At 39.6% G+C, this 19160-nt stretch overlaps 2 protein-coding genes and 1 non-coding gene across 3 annotated transcripts; all 3 read right to left on the bottom strand.

Annotated features, from left to right (window-relative positions):
* Positions 1 to 91: 91 nt before the first annotated feature.
* LOC121810132 lies at positions 92 to 193 on the bottom strand. Its single transcript, XR_006052390.1, has one exon. It is a non-coding gene; the product is annotated as a U6 spliceosomal RNA (small nuclear RNA).
* An 8448-nt stretch (positions 194 to 8641) lies between these two features.
* Positions 8642 to 9961, bottom strand: LOC121809040. The gene has a single exon (XM_042209591.1). The coding sequence runs from the start codon at positions 9959 to 9961 to the stop codon at positions 8642 to 8644; it is 1320 nt and encodes a 439-aa protein (XP_042065525.1).
* A 4467-nt stretch (positions 9962 to 14428) lies between these two features.
* On the bottom strand, positions 14429 to 15694 carry LOC121809039. The gene has a single exon (XM_042209590.1). The coding sequence runs from the start codon at positions 15692 to 15694 to the stop codon at positions 14429 to 14431; it is 1266 nt and encodes a 421-aa protein (XP_042065524.1).
* Between the last annotated feature and the right edge of the window lie 3466 nt (positions 15695 to 19160).

Genomic DNA, 19160 nt, shown 5'->3' with positions numbered 1-19160 from the left:
CTCAAATTATTCATATAGCTAGGCATGTCCAATTATTTAGTAGAGAGGATGTTATTATTCATGGATAGTATGGAAAGAAAATATGGCATCAATTGGTTTTGCGAAGCGATTTCTTCGAGATGTCATCCTTGTGCAAGGGCTATGTTAATTTTCTCTGTATCATTCCAGTTTTATTAGATGTTCCCGGAGGGACTAGTCCTCCGAGATCTCTCTCACACACATGCATGCATATATAAATAGGAATCATATTTCATTTTCTATATCTCAAGTCTCAAGAACTAATTTCTCCATCCATAGTAGTGTTAGTCCACTTCAAAGAATAGCTAGTTAATTTCTATTGAGAATTTATATTAAGGTGATTTCACATTATTTGACAACTCATATAATTAAAAATGGAAACCACCTAATCATATATTTATTATTCTGCGTGTTTATTGTATTGATATTTTGATACCTAGTTATTATTTGTATTATATATATTTGGAATAGAATGAGTTTAACTTGGAGCTTGAGCTCCATTCATAGTCAAAATCAATAAATTTTGGGCGTCTGGGATATGAATTACAAATTTTGGTCTAATGATTAACTATGAATCTCTACATAGGTGTTGCTTGTTATAACATAAAAAGTATTATTTCCTAATATATGTTGACTTGTACATTAATTAGTTATGAGGATACGAATTTCACAAGCATGATTATTAAATATTTAGCTCAAGAGTATTTGAAATCACAAGGAGATTGGGCATATCATAGATGCACAGCCCTAAAAAATAGATCATTAGAATTTGTTAACTTATAACATACCTTATGACCAATGATAGAAAGTTTTAAGAGGGCTTGATATCTATGCCAAGTTAAATAAACTTATTTTAAGTTCATATGAATGTGACGAGGGTGAATAGGATGGACTTGAAAATTAATCTTCAAAATATAGGGTTTCTGCATGTGGTCTCTGAAAAGAAATAATATTGTTTGCAATCCCTAAACTATAAGCTATAAAAATAAAAAAAGTTTTTGTGCAATTTTTCTATGAAAATGTTCGCTTTTCTTTTCTATTAGTTAGGATTCTGATAAAGTTCATGCACAGAGATGAAAGAAAGTAAAAAAAAAATATAGGCATTTTTGTCTAATTAACGGGAAAAGGACTTCCCACGTTTTTATAATTTAGTTTATAGACTCTTGGCGATATTGTTTTTCCATGTCATAAGGGTCGTTGTATTTATGTCGCGTCGCCACTTGGGCATGTTATGCAAGGCTACATGACTTTATTAGATCACATGTATGATCTCGCTATTGTAAGGATACACCATAGTTTGATATATATATATATATATATATATTTTTTCACTCGGGAAAGCGATATTAAAGTTGTCAACTTATAACAAATTAAACCTAATCATTATAATAACCCTCCATCTTAATATTTTAGCGAAAACTCTATACATGTTCAAAGTATGTAAGCACCCTTATCTGTTCAATTAATTAATTATTGAAAAGTTGGTGGGGCTGATTGCTGATACGCTCGGATTTTGTACGGTTTTAAGGCCCTCTTTTGGTCCGTTTTCAATGTCAAAGTTGCATTACATGTCTATTATTTGCATATTTTATCTATTTTGGTATTTTGACATGTTTTGTGAGAAATGTGCATATTTGAGCCTAAAAAGGGAGTCAAAACGCGAAGTTGGAAATCTGGAGCTGTTCTGCATGTCCAGCGGTCCGCTGCAACACAGCCGGCGACCGCTGGCGCCCAACAACCGCTAAGCCAGTAGCGGCCCACTCCGGGAAAGTTGTGCATGAAGTCAAGACACGCCCAAAGACCGCTAGAGAATGCGTGGCGACCGCTACCGAGAGTCCAGAGAGTTATTTTACACTTTGTTGTAAATAAGTTCGGGGAGATGAAGTGGTGGACCGTGAGTTTAGGATTTTGAGTTTGTTTTTGTGTTTGTTTTTAAAAATTCCCGAAGGTGAATCATTGTCATGAACTTAACCTGAAGAACTTAGAAACACGCATGCTTAGGGACACATTAGACCGAGTTGCCTATGATATAAAGTTCATTCATCGTTGATTAAGTATGGCTTGACGTTTTGATTTGATGGTTTGGTAAAAAGGTGCATAATTAGTGAATTGCTTGTTCCCCTTGAATCAGGCTTATACATTGTGAGATTTGAGCCTTAATTTCTTTCATGTGTGATTTATCTGCATTCATGTATATGTTTCTAGACGTTGCTCTTAATCTGCCTAAGTTTACATAGTATTTAAATTGATTTAGGAGGATGTTAGGCCATCTTTTTATATCCAAAATTTTGACCCTTTTTGAAAAAATCTTTTATCCCTTTAGAGCCAGAGCCAATTTTGAGCCTTTAAGCCTATTCTTTGGAAGCTAAATCAATGGGGATAATTCCTTGGGTTAGTATAGTTATTTTCTATCTTTTGTAAATGAATTTGAGAGATAAGGCGAAATTGTGAAAAGTGAAAAGTAGTGTGCTTAATGTTATAAAAAGGCATGTTGTGAAATAGAAAAATTCAAATGTGTGCTTAATCTAGAAAGGATGCCTATGAAAGAAAAGAAAAGAAAGAGAAAGAAAGGTTGTGAAGAAAAGAAATGTTAAAGGTTTGAGAATGTGAGTTGAAGGATGAATAGTTCTCAAAAGTGTCTTGGGTTTATATGAAAAGTGGAGTTTATTTTACTCTACTTGAGATTTTTATTTTAGCCACTTTTTAGTCAAATAATCCTCACCTACCAAAAAACCTACATTACAATAATAAATAAAGACCTTTCGAACTTTTGATGCTTAATCACATCTAGTAGATGATGGATTAGAATTTGAGCAAGCCTATGGTAAACTTTGCATGATGCATGATTTGAGTGCTTAAATACTTTACCTTATACACTTTGAGAGTGAGAGAACACTTCCATCTTTGGAAGTTTGCCACATGTGAGTGCATGAATTCAAGGTGTTCCACGAGTTTGTAATGAAAGTGCACTAATAAGCCTTGCTTGATTTTATTGCGTTAATACATGCTTGATCTATCTATTCCATACTTTAAGGCAATTATGACGTCTAGTCCTTGTGCATTCCGTGCGTCTATTCTTGTGTCTTTTATGTTTTGTTCGAGGACAAACAAAAATGTAAGTTTGCGGGAGTTGATACGCTCGAATTTTGCATGGTTTTAAGGCCCTCTTTTGGTCCGTTTTCAATGTCAAAGTTGCATTACATGTCTATTATTTGCATATTTTATCTATTTTGGTATTGTGACATGTTTTGTGAGAAATGTGCATATTTGAGTCTAAAAAGGGAGTCAAAATGCGAAGTTGGAAATTTGGAGCTGTTCTGCATGTCCAGCGGTCTGCTGCAACACAGCCGGCGACCGCTGGCGCCCAACTACCACTGAGCCAGTAGCAGCCCACTCCGGAAAAGTAGTGCATGAAGTCAAGAAACGCCCAGCGACCGTTAGAGAATGCGTGGCGACCGCTACCGAGAGTCCAGAGAGTTACGGGATGATGGCTAGCGACCGCTGAAACAAGTGCAGCGGCCCGCCAGCCAAGAGTCAGAAGCCTCAGACCAACCCACAACGGCGGCCCGCTGGGAAATAGCGGCGAGCAGATTTGCCCTACTTTCTCTCTAAGATTTACCATATTTTGCAACTCTTTTCCTTATATGAAGAGGGGCGATTTCCCCCTATAAATACTCCCAAAGCTTCATAAAAAAGATCTTCTTTTTGCCAAATATTTCTAGGGCTTAAAAGTTAGAGTACTTCATTGTGCAAGAGGTTGAAGAAGGATTCAAGATCATCAAGGCTACAAGGATTCTACCTTTGGATTTTATTTGCTTTACTCTTTATGTTTTCATTGTCTTCCCTACAATCTGTGTTTTTAGTTTATTCTATCATGTGTAACTAAACTCATAGGATTCTAGGGATGTGTTAGTAACGACTTTGGTTATACAATTATGTTTTCTATTTAATATCCGTTTTGTTCTTACTTTATGTTTTCCTTAAGTTAATGGATAATGTTTCACGTTTGAGTGACACATTCTATGATGAATTAATACAACTTGCTATCACGTTTGAGTGACACATTCTATGATGTGTTAGTAACGACTTTGGTTATACAAATATTTCTAGAGCTTAACTAAACTCATAGGATTCTATCATGTGTAACTAAACTCATAGGATTCTAGGGATGTGTTAGTAACGACTTTGGTTATACAATAATGTTTTCTATTTAATATCCATTTTGTTCTTACTTTATGTTTTCCTTAAGTTAATGGATAATGTTTCACGTTTGAGTGACACATTCTATGATGAATTAATACAACTTGCTACATAATCGTGAGAGGAGGTTGACGAGTTAGATCCACTTAATAGACACTACAATTAGCTTCCTTTAAAACTGCACTGTTAGTTGAGAGTGAGAACTTTTCAAGGGTCTTAGGAGCTTTTTGGAGTTACGTATTTAGGATTGACAACCCTAATGTTTGTAATCAACGTTTGCTTCACATGAGTATAAGCTAGGTGACTAGTTCTATCAAAGTAAGAACTGTGCTAGGATGTTGTAGTAGGAACTTGTATAACCATAACTGTGAACGCACATTCCTGGAATTCCCTTATCTCTATACTTTTATCTCCGTGTTTATTTGCAATTAGTTGTTTATTGCTATCAAATTGTTCTTTGTTTTCAAAAATCGCCAAAATATTCGGTTTTCCAAATAGTAATTGAGTTTTAGTACTCCATCCTTCCCTCTGTAGTAGAGGAGTTTCATTTTTAGCACTCATTTTAGAAAAATGATAATAAATAGTTAAAATGGAGTATACAAACTCTAAAAGTCCTACCTGAAGGTTGTACTGCCATTGGGAGCAAATGGATTTACAAACGCAAACGAGGACCTGACGGACGAGTTAAAGTCTTCAAAGTAGGACTAGTAGCTAAGGGTTATACCCATAGAGAAGGTATCAATTATGATGAGAACTTTTCGCCAATAGCTCTGCTCAAGTCAATCAGAATTCTTTTGTCTATCGTAGCCTACATGGATTGGGAGGTATGACAGATGGACGTCAAGACAGCTTTCCTAAATGGAAGTCTTGAGGAGACCATCTACATGGAACAACCCGAGGGATATGTAGTCAAGGGAAAATAACACATGGTGTGGAAGCTTAAGAAGGCCAGTTATGGCCTCAAGCAAGCATCTCGATCATGAAACATGTGTTTCGACCAAACTGGTAAGTCTTTTGGCTTTGAGCAGTGCCCAGATGAGAGTTGCGTGTACAAGAAAGTTGAAGGTAAGAATGTAGTGTTTATGGTGCTCTATGTAGATGACATACTGTTGATTAGAAACAATAAGAAAATGTTGTCAGACGTGAGAGATTGACTATCAAGTCAATTTGAGATGAAAGATATGGGAGAAGCTGGACACATCCTAGGCATTAAAGTTCTTAGGAACCGCTAGAAAAGGATGTTGTGCCTATCTTAAGAATCTTACATCGATACGATAGTTAAACGTTTTAGCATGCAAGATTCCAAGAAAGGTTTTCTACCTTTTAGCCATGGAATCACTCTGTCTCAGGATATGTGTCCCAAAACACCTATTGAGATAGAAGGTATGAGAAGGATCCCTTATGCATCAGTAGTTGAGAGTCTCATGTATGCTATGTTATGCACAAGTGCCTCAACTTTATTTTACCCAAATAATACCCGCAAGTGTACGGGGTTATCGTAGCAAATAGCAAGCAAGAGTATATCGTATCCCACAGAGACAATTAAGTGTCAACCTAAGTACCACGAACTAATTTAAACTACTATCCAGACGATCAGAAATTTTGGTTTTAACACTAACAACTACTGAAAACATGTAAATGCAGAGATTAAAGTAGAATACTTAACAAGAAAACAATTAAGAAAGCTGTGTAAGATGATGGAGAAATATGCAGAATTCAAGGATCCGAAGCACAACTCATAGCCTAACCTAATTGAAACCGATTTACCATTTAAAGTCTCTAGAATTGTTGAATCAATCACAATTGTAGATTAAACCCCCTCCCGAGGTGAGAAATCTGTAGATTAGGTGTAATAAGTGAAGTCCCCTTCTAAATCTTTGACCTAACTCCCAAATGTTTGATTAGATTAAAGATCCCACTCATAATCTCAACTCTCCCGAGTTTTATTGAATTAAGGTGTGAATTATTCTTCTTTCAAGATTAAATATTTCATCTCCCGATTACTCTAAGAAATCCTAACACTCCCAATTGGTGATCAAGCAATTGATAGGAAAAAAACACAAGAATAATTCAAACAATTACAAGAGCAAGATAAAAACGAAATCAATTGGATTAAAACTATGAATCAATGCATCTTCACCAATAATTCCACATAAAGGGTTTAGTTACTCATATTCATGGCGGAAATCAGACAAAAACTAAGAAAAATAAGAAAAACCATGATACGAATTACAATTGGCGGAGGAATCGAAGCTTGAATCTTCAATCTTCTTCCAAGAGTTCTTCAGAGAGAGAGAGAGTGTGTTTTTGCGGTTGGTTCATAATACCCTTTCGTTGCCCTAGCTTTTCTCTTTTTATTTCCCTTCAGAAAAATCACGTCTGGGCTAAAAATCGTCAGTCAGACGGACCCGGCCGGGTGGAATTATTGCACATAAAATCTACCCGGTCGGGCAGAAGTCTATGGACTCTTTATGAACAAAATTGGCCACCCGGCCTGGTGGAATTATTGCACATAAATTTCACCCGGCCGGGTAGCTCGCGGCAGTCCGCGCGGCTTTCGTAGATCGGCCATATCTCTCTCATCCGAACTCCGATTGGGGCGTGTGAGGTACCCACGCGAAGCTATTTCGATGATGAAGACAATGGTACTCTCAAAATAGGATTTGGACCCCATATTGATAGGTAGATTAACGTTTGAAGCAGAACTCAGTCACGGCTTGGCTCATTTTGACCATTTTTTACCTATTTTAACTTCAAACACTGGATAAACTCATCAAAGCACCTTTATAGTGAAATATGGACGTAAACTCAAGTAATCTGCATTTAAACACCAATTATCATCACGTTTAACGCCCAATAAAACAGTTAAAATACCAGTTTATCAACTCCCCCAAACTTAATCACTTGTTTGTCCTCAAACAAGAAGCAGACAACAATCAAATATAAACTCGTACACATAAGTTGGATCTCATCATTGCCTCAGTTAATAAACAATAGCATGCATCAATAACTTCACACACATGTAAACCAACTGATCATAACTTCAAGTTACTAACACGTATGCAACCTTGTCAATTTGCCCTCACAAGATAGATATGTAGTGTAATTCTCCCACTCTCAAAGTGTATAGGTAAAATACAAGCTCTCAAATCAATCAATCATGCATAGTTTACCATAGGCTTGCTCGAAATCTAACCTCTCCTCTACTATTTTGTGACTATAAATCAAGGATCTGAAAGGTCTTATTTGTAGGTTGTAATGTAGGCTTTTTGGTTAGGTGAGGAAAATTTGGCCAAAGTGACTTATAATCCCTTTCGAAACTATAATAACTTCGTTCTTAAAACAACTCAACTCCTCAGTAGTCTTTATAGACTCTTCTCATCTACCAATTCTCCCCCAAACTTGGTTTCTTACGCATTTCTAGACTTCGTCTAGCTTATACCCCCTCTAGGCTTCGCCTAGCTTATACCACCAAATTATTCTTTTTTTTTACAACTCTTTTTTTTTCACAACTAAAAGCATACATCCACTTTCCCAAAGATATTCAAGTCAATACTTCATCTTTAAACTCTTATTATCATCCAAAAGTGTTATTTTCCCCCAAACTTATTTTCAAGCATATATACAACCCCAAGTTATCAAATAACAGGCTATTAGGCTCAAATATGGCTAACAAAGGATTATGATTTTTATTTTAGGGTGAAAGTAAAGACAAGGCTAGAACGGATGGCCTAACGTCACTTCCTAAATCTATACTCACTATGTAGACTCAAGGAAGATCGCGAGCAAGTTCTAGAAACATATAACACAATGACGATAATCACACATTTAGAAATATATAGGCTCAAGTCTCACAGGGTTATGGCAAAGGACAATACAACGAGCAATTCACTTTAGGCAAATCACAATAAGGACATACAAGCATGCTTGGTCATATCAACAAGTTTTCACAAACATTTTAACATATAGCATCATTAGCAACTCATCCAACAAACATGCTTGAATTCAATTCAAATTGCTCCGACCCCATTCAATTTCATCCAAGTGAGTTTATTAATCCTAAACTAAAATCCTAAGCAAAAATTTTAAAACTACCCAAAAATAACATGAACACAATAAACATGCTCATAGGTTCACCATCCACCATATCACCCCCCAAACTTATTCAAAGCTACGCAAAGAAATAAGTTTGAAACGTTGGTGGAGAGGTGATGCCTACTGAGCAAACACACTAAAAGAAATACATAAAACAATACAAGATACCTTCCATGGGTTGCCTCCCATGCAGCGCACCTTTTTATCGTCGTGTGCCCGACGTCTTCAAATATCAACCGAGATCCCCTTTCATCCCAGAGTTGCCTCCAGGTGATCGCTTGGCTCCTCCTCCATGAGGAAATAGATCGTTCCATGTCTTGGTGAGCCATCACTTTTCAGGCTCTCTCGGGATAGGCTCCTTTAGTGTTGGAGCAGTTATCTTTCTTCCCTTGACATCAGTTGGTATTTTACCCCCCATCCTAGGGGGTTCAGTAGTGATCACCGCGTGCACCGGTGAAGGGCGACTATGGTCTGCATCGATCCATGCTATTGGCTCCGAGTCAGTGGAAGCCATCATCTCCATGTGAAGCTCATAAAAGTCCTTCTGCTTCACTTTTCTGACTGCACTCGATCCTCCTTCTTCAGTAGTCTCTTGGTGCTTCAGACGCACCACCTTGCACTCCTTAGTTCTTCCATCCATGCTTCTCGGTTTGTGGGAAAACGTTTGACTTTCTTCTCCCATGAAGATTGTCAACTCTCCCTTTTTCACGTTTTTATTTGCCTCAGCAGTGGCAAGGAAGGGACGTCCTAGCAGTAGAGGGACTCCCTTGTCTTCTTCCATGTCCAAGACCATAAAGTCGATGGGAAAAATAAATTCCCCGACCTTAATCAGTAGGTCTTCCACGATGCCCTCTGGATACACGACAGATCTGTCTGCCATCTGTAGTGTGGCTGAGGTGGGCTTCAAAGTACCAATGTTCATTTGCTTGAACACCGATAGTGGCATTAGATTAATGCTCGCGCCTAGATCGCAGAGACCATTCTCCACCTTATAGCCCCCAATGAGGCAGTCGACAGTGAAACTTCCAGGATCCTTCAGCTTGGCAGGCAGTTTCCTTTGCAGCAGAGCACTGCAATTTTCAGTTAGATTAATAGTGTCAACCTGCCCCCAACTGGTCTTCTGGGCTATCACCTCCTTCAGAAACTTAGCGTACTTAGGCATCTGCTGCAGTGTCTCGATCAAAGGAATGTTCACATGCACCTTTCTGAAGATGTCCAGAAATCGAGTGAACTGCTCATCTTTCTTCTCCTTCTGATTCAGTACCTGCGGGAATGGCACCTTTACTCCAGAAGTGGTGCCAGTAATCTCCTTTTCAGCCTCCTTTTCCTTCTCTGCCACGGCAGCCTTGGGCTCAAGAACGGTATCAGATGTGGTCGCAGGCAGTGAGGGAGCTTCATAAACAGTGCCACTCCTTAGATGCACAGCTTTGCATTCTTTGGGATTTATGATGGTGTTCGAAGGGAATTTTCCCGATTGAGTAATAGTACTCACAGTCTGGGAAATCTGGCTGATCTGTGTGTCGATGTTCTTCAGATGAGTGGCCATACTTTGCACATCTGTCTCAACCTTCTCCATCCTTTGATTGTTCTGCTCCATGAGCTTGTTGGACTGTAGCATGAAAGACTTGAGTATGTCTTCCGTGGTCATCTTCTTCGGATCATTAACCACTCCATCAGTAACTGTGAACCCCGGGGGCGGTTGCAGAGCATGATTTGGGTTTCCATAAGAGAGATTAGGATGCCATTTGTTCCCGAACTGATTATATCCTCCACCCTGAAAGTGAGGCCGTGATTATTGAAGTACCGGTTGTTGTCCCCTTGATTCACATAGTTCACGTCCCCTATTTTTCCTTGGGGTTCTCGAGATGGTTTCCCCATTTCTATACAGTCGAATTTCATGGTCAGCGCATCCAACTTGTCGGATAGGGCGGTCATAGGATCATGATCTGTAGTAGAAGCCACCCTACGCACCTTACTCCTGTCGTTGCTCCATCCTTCGTCATTAGATGCGAGCTCCTCAATCACTTCCATGGCTTCATTCACTCCTTTCTTGAGAAAATTACCGCCTGAGCTCAAGTTCAACTCCCGTTGAGCTTCAGGCACGCATCCCTTGAAAAATTTAATGACTTGAACTGTCGGGGTTAACTCATGGTTGGGACACCGTTTCATCAAAGATTTAAACCTCCCCCATGCGTCTCTGATATTCTCTGTAGGAGTCATCTGAATGGAAATGATCTCGTGTTGTCTCTTTATAGCTTCACTTTTTTTTTTAGTATTTATAGCTTCACTAGGGGGTAGAATTTCTCCAAAAATTTTTCCACCATAGCATCCCATGTTCTAATTGATCCTGGTTCCAAACTCTCCAACCAATCCTTTGCTGAATCCTCTAAAGAGAAAGGAAACAGCCTTAGTCGAACTTGCTCATCTGTCACTCCATTCATCTTTGTTGTGTTGCAAATCTGAATGAACTTAGTGATATTCTTGTTAGGGTCATCTGTGGATTTGCCCCTAAAAGCAATGTTCTCCGCCATCTGGATTAGTCCTCTTTTCAGCTCAAAAGTATTGGCCGCGATGTTGCTATGAACAGTTGGATTTGCCTGGCCTTGGTATACATATTGATTCTGCACAGGCACAGGTGGTCCACGGTTGACCTGTTGACGCAACTCCTCCAGCTGTCGTAGAAGCTCAGCATAATTGGGAGGAGGGGGTGGTGGACCGTTGTTACCTTCTTCGTACTCCATCAGACTAGGAGAAACGGGATCAAACAGAATATGGTCTTGAACTGGTGATCGGATGGGTGAAAGGTCCCTTTGAACTGAGGATGCTCCTATGCGGTTAGGCGAAGAAGCTTGAATTTTCTGTGTGAGTCTCCTATAGGCGTTCCTCTTCCGGTTTGTTGCTTCGATCTCCGAATCGAAAGGTTCTAGAGGCAAGCCTTTAGAACGTGTGTGCATACACCTGAACAAGAAACACAAATGTGAAACTTGAAAAAGTAAAAGAAAAATTAAAAGAAATATAAAGCAGTAAAATCTGAAGTAGTAATCTTGATTATTATCACGATATCAAGCTATATAACACAAAATTGTCCCCGGCAACGGCGCCAAAAACTTGACTCAACTTTATTTTACCCAAATAATACCCGCAAGTGTACGGGGTTATCGTAGCAAATAGCAAGCAAGAGTATATCGTATCCCACAGAGACAATTAAGTGTCAACCTAAGTACCACGAACTAATTTCAACTACTATCCAGACGATCAGAAATTTTGGTTTTAACACTAACAACTACTGAAAACATGTAAATGCAAAGATTAAAGTAGAACACTTAACAAGAAAACAATTAAGAAAGCTGTGTAAGATGATGGAGAAATATGCAGAATTCAAGGATCCGATGCACAACTCATAGCCTAACCCAATTGAAACCGATTTACCATTTAAAGTCTCCAGAATTGTTGAATCAATCACAATTGTAGATTAAACCCCCTCCCGAGGTGAGAAATATGTAGATTAGGTGTAATAAGTGAAGTCCTCTTCTAAATCTTAGACCTAACTCCCAAATGTTTGATTTGATTAAAGATCCCACTCATAATCTCAACTCTCCCGAGTTTTATTGAACTAAGGTGTGAATTATTCTTCTTTCAAGATTAAATATTTCATCTCCCGATTACTCTAAGAAATCCTAACACTCCCAATTGGTGATCAAGCAATTGATAGGAAAAAAGCACAAGAATAATTCAAAAAATTACAAGAGCAAGATAAAAACGAAATCAATTGGATTAAAACTATGAATCAATGCATCTTCACCAAGAATTCCACATAAATGGTTTAGTTACTCATATTCATGGCGGAAATCAGACAAAAACTAAGAAAAACAAGAAAAACCATGATACGAATTACAATTGGCGGAGGAATCGAAGCTTGAATCTTCAATCTTCTTCCAAGAGTTCTTCAGAGAGAGAGAGAGTGTGTTTTTGTGGTTGGTTCAGAATACCCTTTCGTTGCCCTAGCTTTTCTCTTTTTATTTCCCTTCAGAAAAATCACGTCTGGGCTAAAAATCGCCAGTCAGACGGACCCGGCCGAGTGGAATTATTGCACATAAAATCCACCCGGTCGGGCAGAAGTCTCTGGACTCTTTATGAACAAAATTGGCCACCCGGCCTGGTGGAATTATTGCACATAAATTTCACCCGGCCGGGTAGCTCGCGGCAGTCCGCGCGGCTTTCGTAGATCGGCCATATCTCTCTCATCCGAACTCCGATTGGGGCGTGTGAGGTACCCACGCGAAGCTATTTCGATGATGAAGACAATGGTACTCTCAAAATAGGATTTGGACCCCATATTGATAGGCAGATTAACGTTTGAAGCAGACCCCAGTCACGGCTTGGCTCATTTTGACCATTTTTTACCTATTTTAACTTCAATCACTGGATAAACTCATCAAAGCACCTTTATAGTGAAATATGGACGTAAACTCAAGTAATATGCATTTAAAAACCAATTATCATCACGTTTAACGCCCAATAAAACAGTTAAAATACGAGTTTATCAACTCCCCCAAACTTAATCACTTGTTTGTCCTCAAACAAGAAGCAGACAACAATCAAATATAAACTCGTACACATAAGTTGGATCTCATCATTGCCTCAGTTAATAAACAATAGCATGCATCAATAACTTCACACACATGTAAACCAACTTATCATAGCTTCAAGTTACTAACACGTATGCAACCTTGTCAATTTGCCCTCACAAGATAGATAAGTAGTGTAATTCTCCCACTCTCAAAGTGTATAGGTAAAATACAAGCTCTCAAATCAATCAATCATGCATAGTTTACCATAGGCTTGCTCGAAATCTAACCTCTCCTCTACTATTTTGTGACTATAAATCAAGGATCTGAAAGGTCTTATTTGTAGGTTGTAATGTAGGCTTTTTGGTTAGGTGAGGAAAATTTGGCCAAAGTGACTTATAATCCCTTTCGAAACTATAATAACTTCGTTCTTAAAACAACTCAACTCCTCAGTAGTCTTTATAGACTCTTCTCATCTACCAATTCTCCCCCAAACTTGGTTTCTTACGCATTTCTAGACTTCGTCTAGCTTATACCCCCTCTAAGCTTCGCCTAGCTTATACCACCAAATTATTCTTTTTTTTACAACTCTTTTTTTTCACAACTAAAAGCATACATCCACTTTCCCAAAGATATTCAAGTCAATACTTCATCTTTAAACTCTTCTTATCATCCGAAAGTGTTCTTTTCCCCCAAACTTATTTTCAAGCATATATATAACCCCAAGTTATCAAATAACAGGCTATTAGGCTCAAATATGGCTAACAAAGGATTATGATTTTTATTTTAGGGTGAAAGTAAAGACAAGGCTAGAACGGATGGCCTAACGTCACTTCCTAAATCTATACTCACTATGTAGACTCAAGGAAGATCGCGAGCAAGTTCTAGAAACATATAACACAATGACGATAATCACACATTTAGAAATATATAGGCTCAAGTCTCACAGGGTTATGGCAAAGGACAATACAACGAGCAATTCACTTTAGGCAAATCACAATAAGGACATACAAGCATGCTTGGTCATATCAACAAGTTTTCACAAACATTTTAACATATAGCATCATTAGCAACTCATCCAACAAACATGCTTGAATTCAATTCAAATTGCTCCGACCCCATTCAATTTCATCCAAGGGAGTTTATTAATCCTAAACTAAAATCCTAAGCAAAAATTTTAAAACTACCCAAAAATAACATGAACATAATAAACATGCTCATAGGTTCACCATCCACCATATCACCCCCCAAACTTATTCAAAGCTACGCAAAGAAATAAGTTTGAAACGTTGGTGGAGAGGTGATGCCTACTGAGCAAACACACTAAAAGAAATACATAAAACAATACAAGATACCTTCCATGGGTTGCCTCCCATGCAGCGCACCTTTTTATCGTCGTGTGCCCGACGTCTTCAAATATCAACCGAGATCCCCTTTCATCCCAGAGTTGCCTCCAGGTGATCGCTTGGCTCCTCCTCCATGAGGAAATAGATCGTTCCATGTCTTGGTGAGCCACCACTTTTCAGGCTCTCTCGGGATAGGCTCCTTTAGCCCTTGACATCAGTTGGTATTTTACCCCCCATCCTAGGGGGTTCAGCAGTTATCACCGCGTGCACCGGTGAAGGGCGACTATGGTCTGCATCGATCCATGCTATTGGCTCCGAGTCAGTGGAAGCCATCGTCTCCATGTGAAGCTCATAAAAGTCCTTCTGCTTCACTTTTCTGACTGTACTCGATCCTCCTTCTTCAGTAGTCTCTTGGTGCTTCAGACGCACCACCTTGCACTCCTTAGTTCTTCCATCCATGCTTCTCGGTTTGTGGGAAAACATTTGACTTTCTTCTCCCATGAAGATTGTCAACTCTCCCTTTTTCACGTTTTTATTTGCCTCAGCAGTGGCAAGGAAGGGACGTCCTAGCAGTAGAGGGACTCCCTTGTCTTCTTCCATGTCCAAGACCATAAAGTCGATGGGAAAAATAAATTCCCCGACCTTAATCAGTAGGTCTTCCACGATGCCCTCTGGATACACGACAGATCTGTCTGCCATCTGTAGTGTGGCTGAGGTGGGATTCAAAGTACCAATGTTCATTTGCTTGAACACCGATAGTGGCATTAGATTAATGCTCGTGCCTAGATCGCAGAGAGCATTCTCCACCTTATAGCCCCCAATGAGGCAGTCGATAGTGAAACTTCCAGGATCCTTCAGCTTGGCAGGCAGTTTCCTTTGCAGCAGAGCACTGCAATTTTCAGTTAGATTAATAGTGTCAACCTGCCCCCAACTGGTCTTCTGGGCTATCACCTCCTTCAGAAACTTAGAGTACTTAGGCATCTGCTGCAGTGTCTCGATCAAAGGAATGTTCACATGCACCTTTCTGAAGATGTCCAGAAATCGAGTGAACTGCTCATCTTTCTTCTCCTTCTGATTCAGTACCTGCGGGAATGGCACCTTTACTCCAGAAGTGGTGCAAGTATTCTCCTTTTCAGCCTCCTTTTCCTTCTCTGCCACGGCAGCCTTGGGCTCAAGAACGGTATCAGATGTGGTCGCAGGCAGTGAGGGAGCTTCATAAATAGTGCCACTCCTTAGATGCACAGCTTTGCATTCTTTGGGATTTATGATGGTGGTCGAAGGGAATTTTCCCGATTGAGTAATAGTACTCACAGTCTGGGAAATCTGGCTGATCTGTGTGTCGATGTTCTTCAGATGAGTGGCCATATTTTGCACATCTGTCTCAACCTTCTCCATCCTTTGATTGTTCTGCTCCATGAGCTTGTTGGACTGTAGCATGAAAGACTTGAGTATGTCTTCCGTGGTCATCTTCTTCGGATCATTAACCACTCCATCAGTAACTGTGAACCCCGGGGGTGGTTGCAGAGCATTATTTGGATTTCCATAAGAGAGATTGGGATGCCATTTGTTCCCGAACTGATTATATCCTCCACCCTGAAAGTAGGGCCATGATTATTGAAGTACCGGTTGTTGTCCCCTTGATTCACATAGTTCACGTCCCCCATTTTTCCTTGGGGGTCTCGAGATGGTTGCCCCATTGCTATACAGTCGAATTTCATGGTCAGCGCATCCAACTTGTCGGATAGGGCGCTCATAGGATCATGATCTGTAGTAGAAGCCACCCTACGCACCTTACTCCTGTCGTTGCTCCATCCTTCGTCATTAGATGCGAGCTCCTCAATCACTTCCATGGCTTCATTCACTCTTTTCTTGAGAAAATTACCGCCTGAGCTCAAGTTCAACTCCTGTTGTGCTTCAGGCACGCATCCCTTGAAAAATGTAATGACTTGAACTGTCGGGGTTAACCCATGGTTGGGACACCGTTTCATCAAAGATTTAAACCTCCCCCATGCGTCTCTGATATTCTCTGTAGGAGTCATCTGAAAGGCAATGATCTCGTGTTGTCTCTTTATAGCTTCACTAGGGGGGTAGAATTTCTCCAAAATTTTTTCCACCATAGCATCCCATGTTCTAATTGATCCTGGTTCCAAACTCTCTAACCAATCCTTTGCTGAATCCTCTAAAGAGAAAGGAAACAGCCTTAGTCGAACCTGCTCATCTGTCACTCCATTCATCTTTGTTGTGTTGCAAATTTGAATGAACTTAGTGATATGCTTGTTAGGGTCATCTGTGGATTTGCCCTTAAAAGCAATGTTCTCCGCCATCTGGATTAGTCCTCTTTTCAGCTCAAAAGTATTGGCCGCGATGTTGCTATGAACAGTTGGATTTGCCTGGCCTTGGTATACATATTGATTCTGCACAGGCACAGGTGGTCCACGGTTGACCTGTTGACGCAACTCCTCCAGCTGTCGTAGAAGCTCAGCATAATTGGGAGGAGGGGGTGGTGGACCGTTGTTACCTTCTTCGTACTCCATCAGACTAGGAGAAACGGGATCAAACAGAATATGGTCTTGAACTGGTGATCGGATGGGTGAAAGGTCCCTTTGAACTGAGGATGCTCCTATGCGGTTAGGTGAAGAAGCTTGAATTTTCTGTGAGAGTCTCCTATAGGCGTTCCTCTTCCGGTTTGTTGCTTCGATCTCCGAATCGAAAGGTTCTAGAGGCAAGCCTTTAGAACGTGTGTGCATACACCTGAACAAGAAACACAAATGTGAAACTTGAAAAAGTGAAAGAAAAATTATAAGAAATATAAAGCAGTAAAATCTGAAGTAGTAATCTTGATTATTATCACGATATCAAGCTATATAACACAAAATTGTCCCCGGCAACGGCGCCAAAAACTTGACTCAACTTTATTTTACCCAAATAATACCCGCAAGTGTACGGGGTTATCGTAGCAAATAGCAAGCAAGAGTATATCGTATCCCACAGAGACAATTAAGTGTCAACCTAAGTACCACGAACTAATTTCAACTACTATCCAGACGATCAGAAATTTTGGTTTTAACACTAACAACTACTGAAAACATGTAAATGCAGAGATTAAAGTAGAACACTTAACAAGAAAACAATTAAGAAAGCTGTGTAAGATGATGGAGAAATATGCAGAATTCAAGGATCCGATGCACAACTCATAGCCTAACCCAATTGAAACCGATTTACCATTTAAAGTCTCCAGAATTGTTGAATCAATCACAATTGTAGATTAAATCCCCTCCCGAGGTGAGAAATCTGTAGATTAGGTGTAATAAGTGAAGTCCCCTTCTAAATCTTAGACCTAACTCCCAAATGTTTGATTAGATTAAAGATCCCACTCATAATCTCAACTCTCCCGAGTTTTATTAAATTAAGGTGTGAATTATTCTTCTTTCAAGATTAAATATTTCATCTCCCGATTACTCTAAGAAATCCTAACACTCCCAATTGGTGATCAAACAATTGATAGGAAAAAAGCACAAGAATAATTCAAACAATTACAAGAGCAAGATAAAAATGAAATCAATTGGATTAAAACTATGAATCAATGCATCTTCACCAAGAATTCGACATAAATGGTTTAGTTACTCATATTCATGGCGGAAATCAGACAAAAACTAAGAAAAATAAGAAAAACCTTGATACGAATTACAATTGGCGGAGGAATCGAAGCTTGAATCTTCAATCTTCTTCCAAGAGTTCTTCAGAGAGAGAGAGAGTGTGTTTTTGCGGTTGGTTCAGAATACCCTTTCGTTGCCCTAGCTTTTCTCTTTTTATTTCCCTTCAGAAAAATCACGTCTGGGCTAAAAATCGTCAGTCAGACGGACCCGACCGGGTGGAATTATTGCACATAAAATCCACCCGGTCGGGCAGAAGTCTCTGGACTCTTTATGAACAAAATTGGCCACCCGGCCGGGTGGAATTATTGCACATAAATTTCACCCGGCCGGGTAGCTCGCGGCAGTCCGCGCGGCTTTCGTAGATCGGCTATATCTCTCTCATCCAAACTCCGATTGGGGCGTGTGAGGTACCCACGCGAAGCTCTTTCGATGATGAAGACAATGGTACTCTCAAAATAGGATTTGGACCCCATATTAATAGGAAGATTAACGTTTGAAGCAGACCCCAGTCACGGCTTGGCTCATTTTGACCATTTTTTACCTATTTTAACTTCAAACACTGGATAAACTCATCAAAGCACCTTTATAGTGAAATATGGACGTAAACTCAAGTAATATGCATTTAAACACCAATTATCATCACGTTTAATGCCCAATAAAACAGTTAAAATACGAGTTTATCAACAAGGCCCGATATTTGCTTTGCCATTGGCATGGTAGCAAGGTATCAGTCTAACCCTGGTCAAGGACACTAGAATGCGGTAAAGAAAATACTCAACTATCTGAGAAGAACTAAGGAGTATTCTCTATTTTACTAGGAATCTGAGATGTATCCTCTGGGTTACACCGATTCAGACTATCAGTCTGATCGGGATTCGAGGAAATTAACCTCTGGATTTGTGTTTACTTTAGGAGGTGTACCCGTAATTTGGAAGAGTGTGAAGCTGAAATGCATCGCAGACTCTACCATGGAAGCTGAATATGTGGCAGCATTAGAAGCCGCACAGGAAGCAGTATGGTTCAGAAACTTTCTTATTGATTCAAATGTGATTCCGAGTACGCCCCAGAGCATCACTGTTTATTGTGATAACTTCGGTGCTGTGGCAAACTCAAGGGAACCATGTGCCCACAAGGAAAGCAAACACATAGAAAGGAAATTTCACATTATTCGTGATATAGTGCGGAGATGAGACATTGAAGTGGTCAAGATCACATTGGAGAGGAGGACGTTTGAACGTCACGTGAAAGGATTAGATGTTCGATTGACCTAGACCCGC

Source organism: Salvia splendens, chromosome 6 (assembly GCF_004379255.2).
Source record: "Salvia splendens isolate huo1 chromosome 6, SspV2, whole genome shotgun sequence".
Taxonomy (NCBI): domain Eukaryota; kingdom Viridiplantae; phylum Streptophyta; class Magnoliopsida; order Lamiales; family Lamiaceae; genus Salvia; species Salvia splendens.
This window is presented reverse-complemented; position numbering and strand designations above follow the sequence as displayed.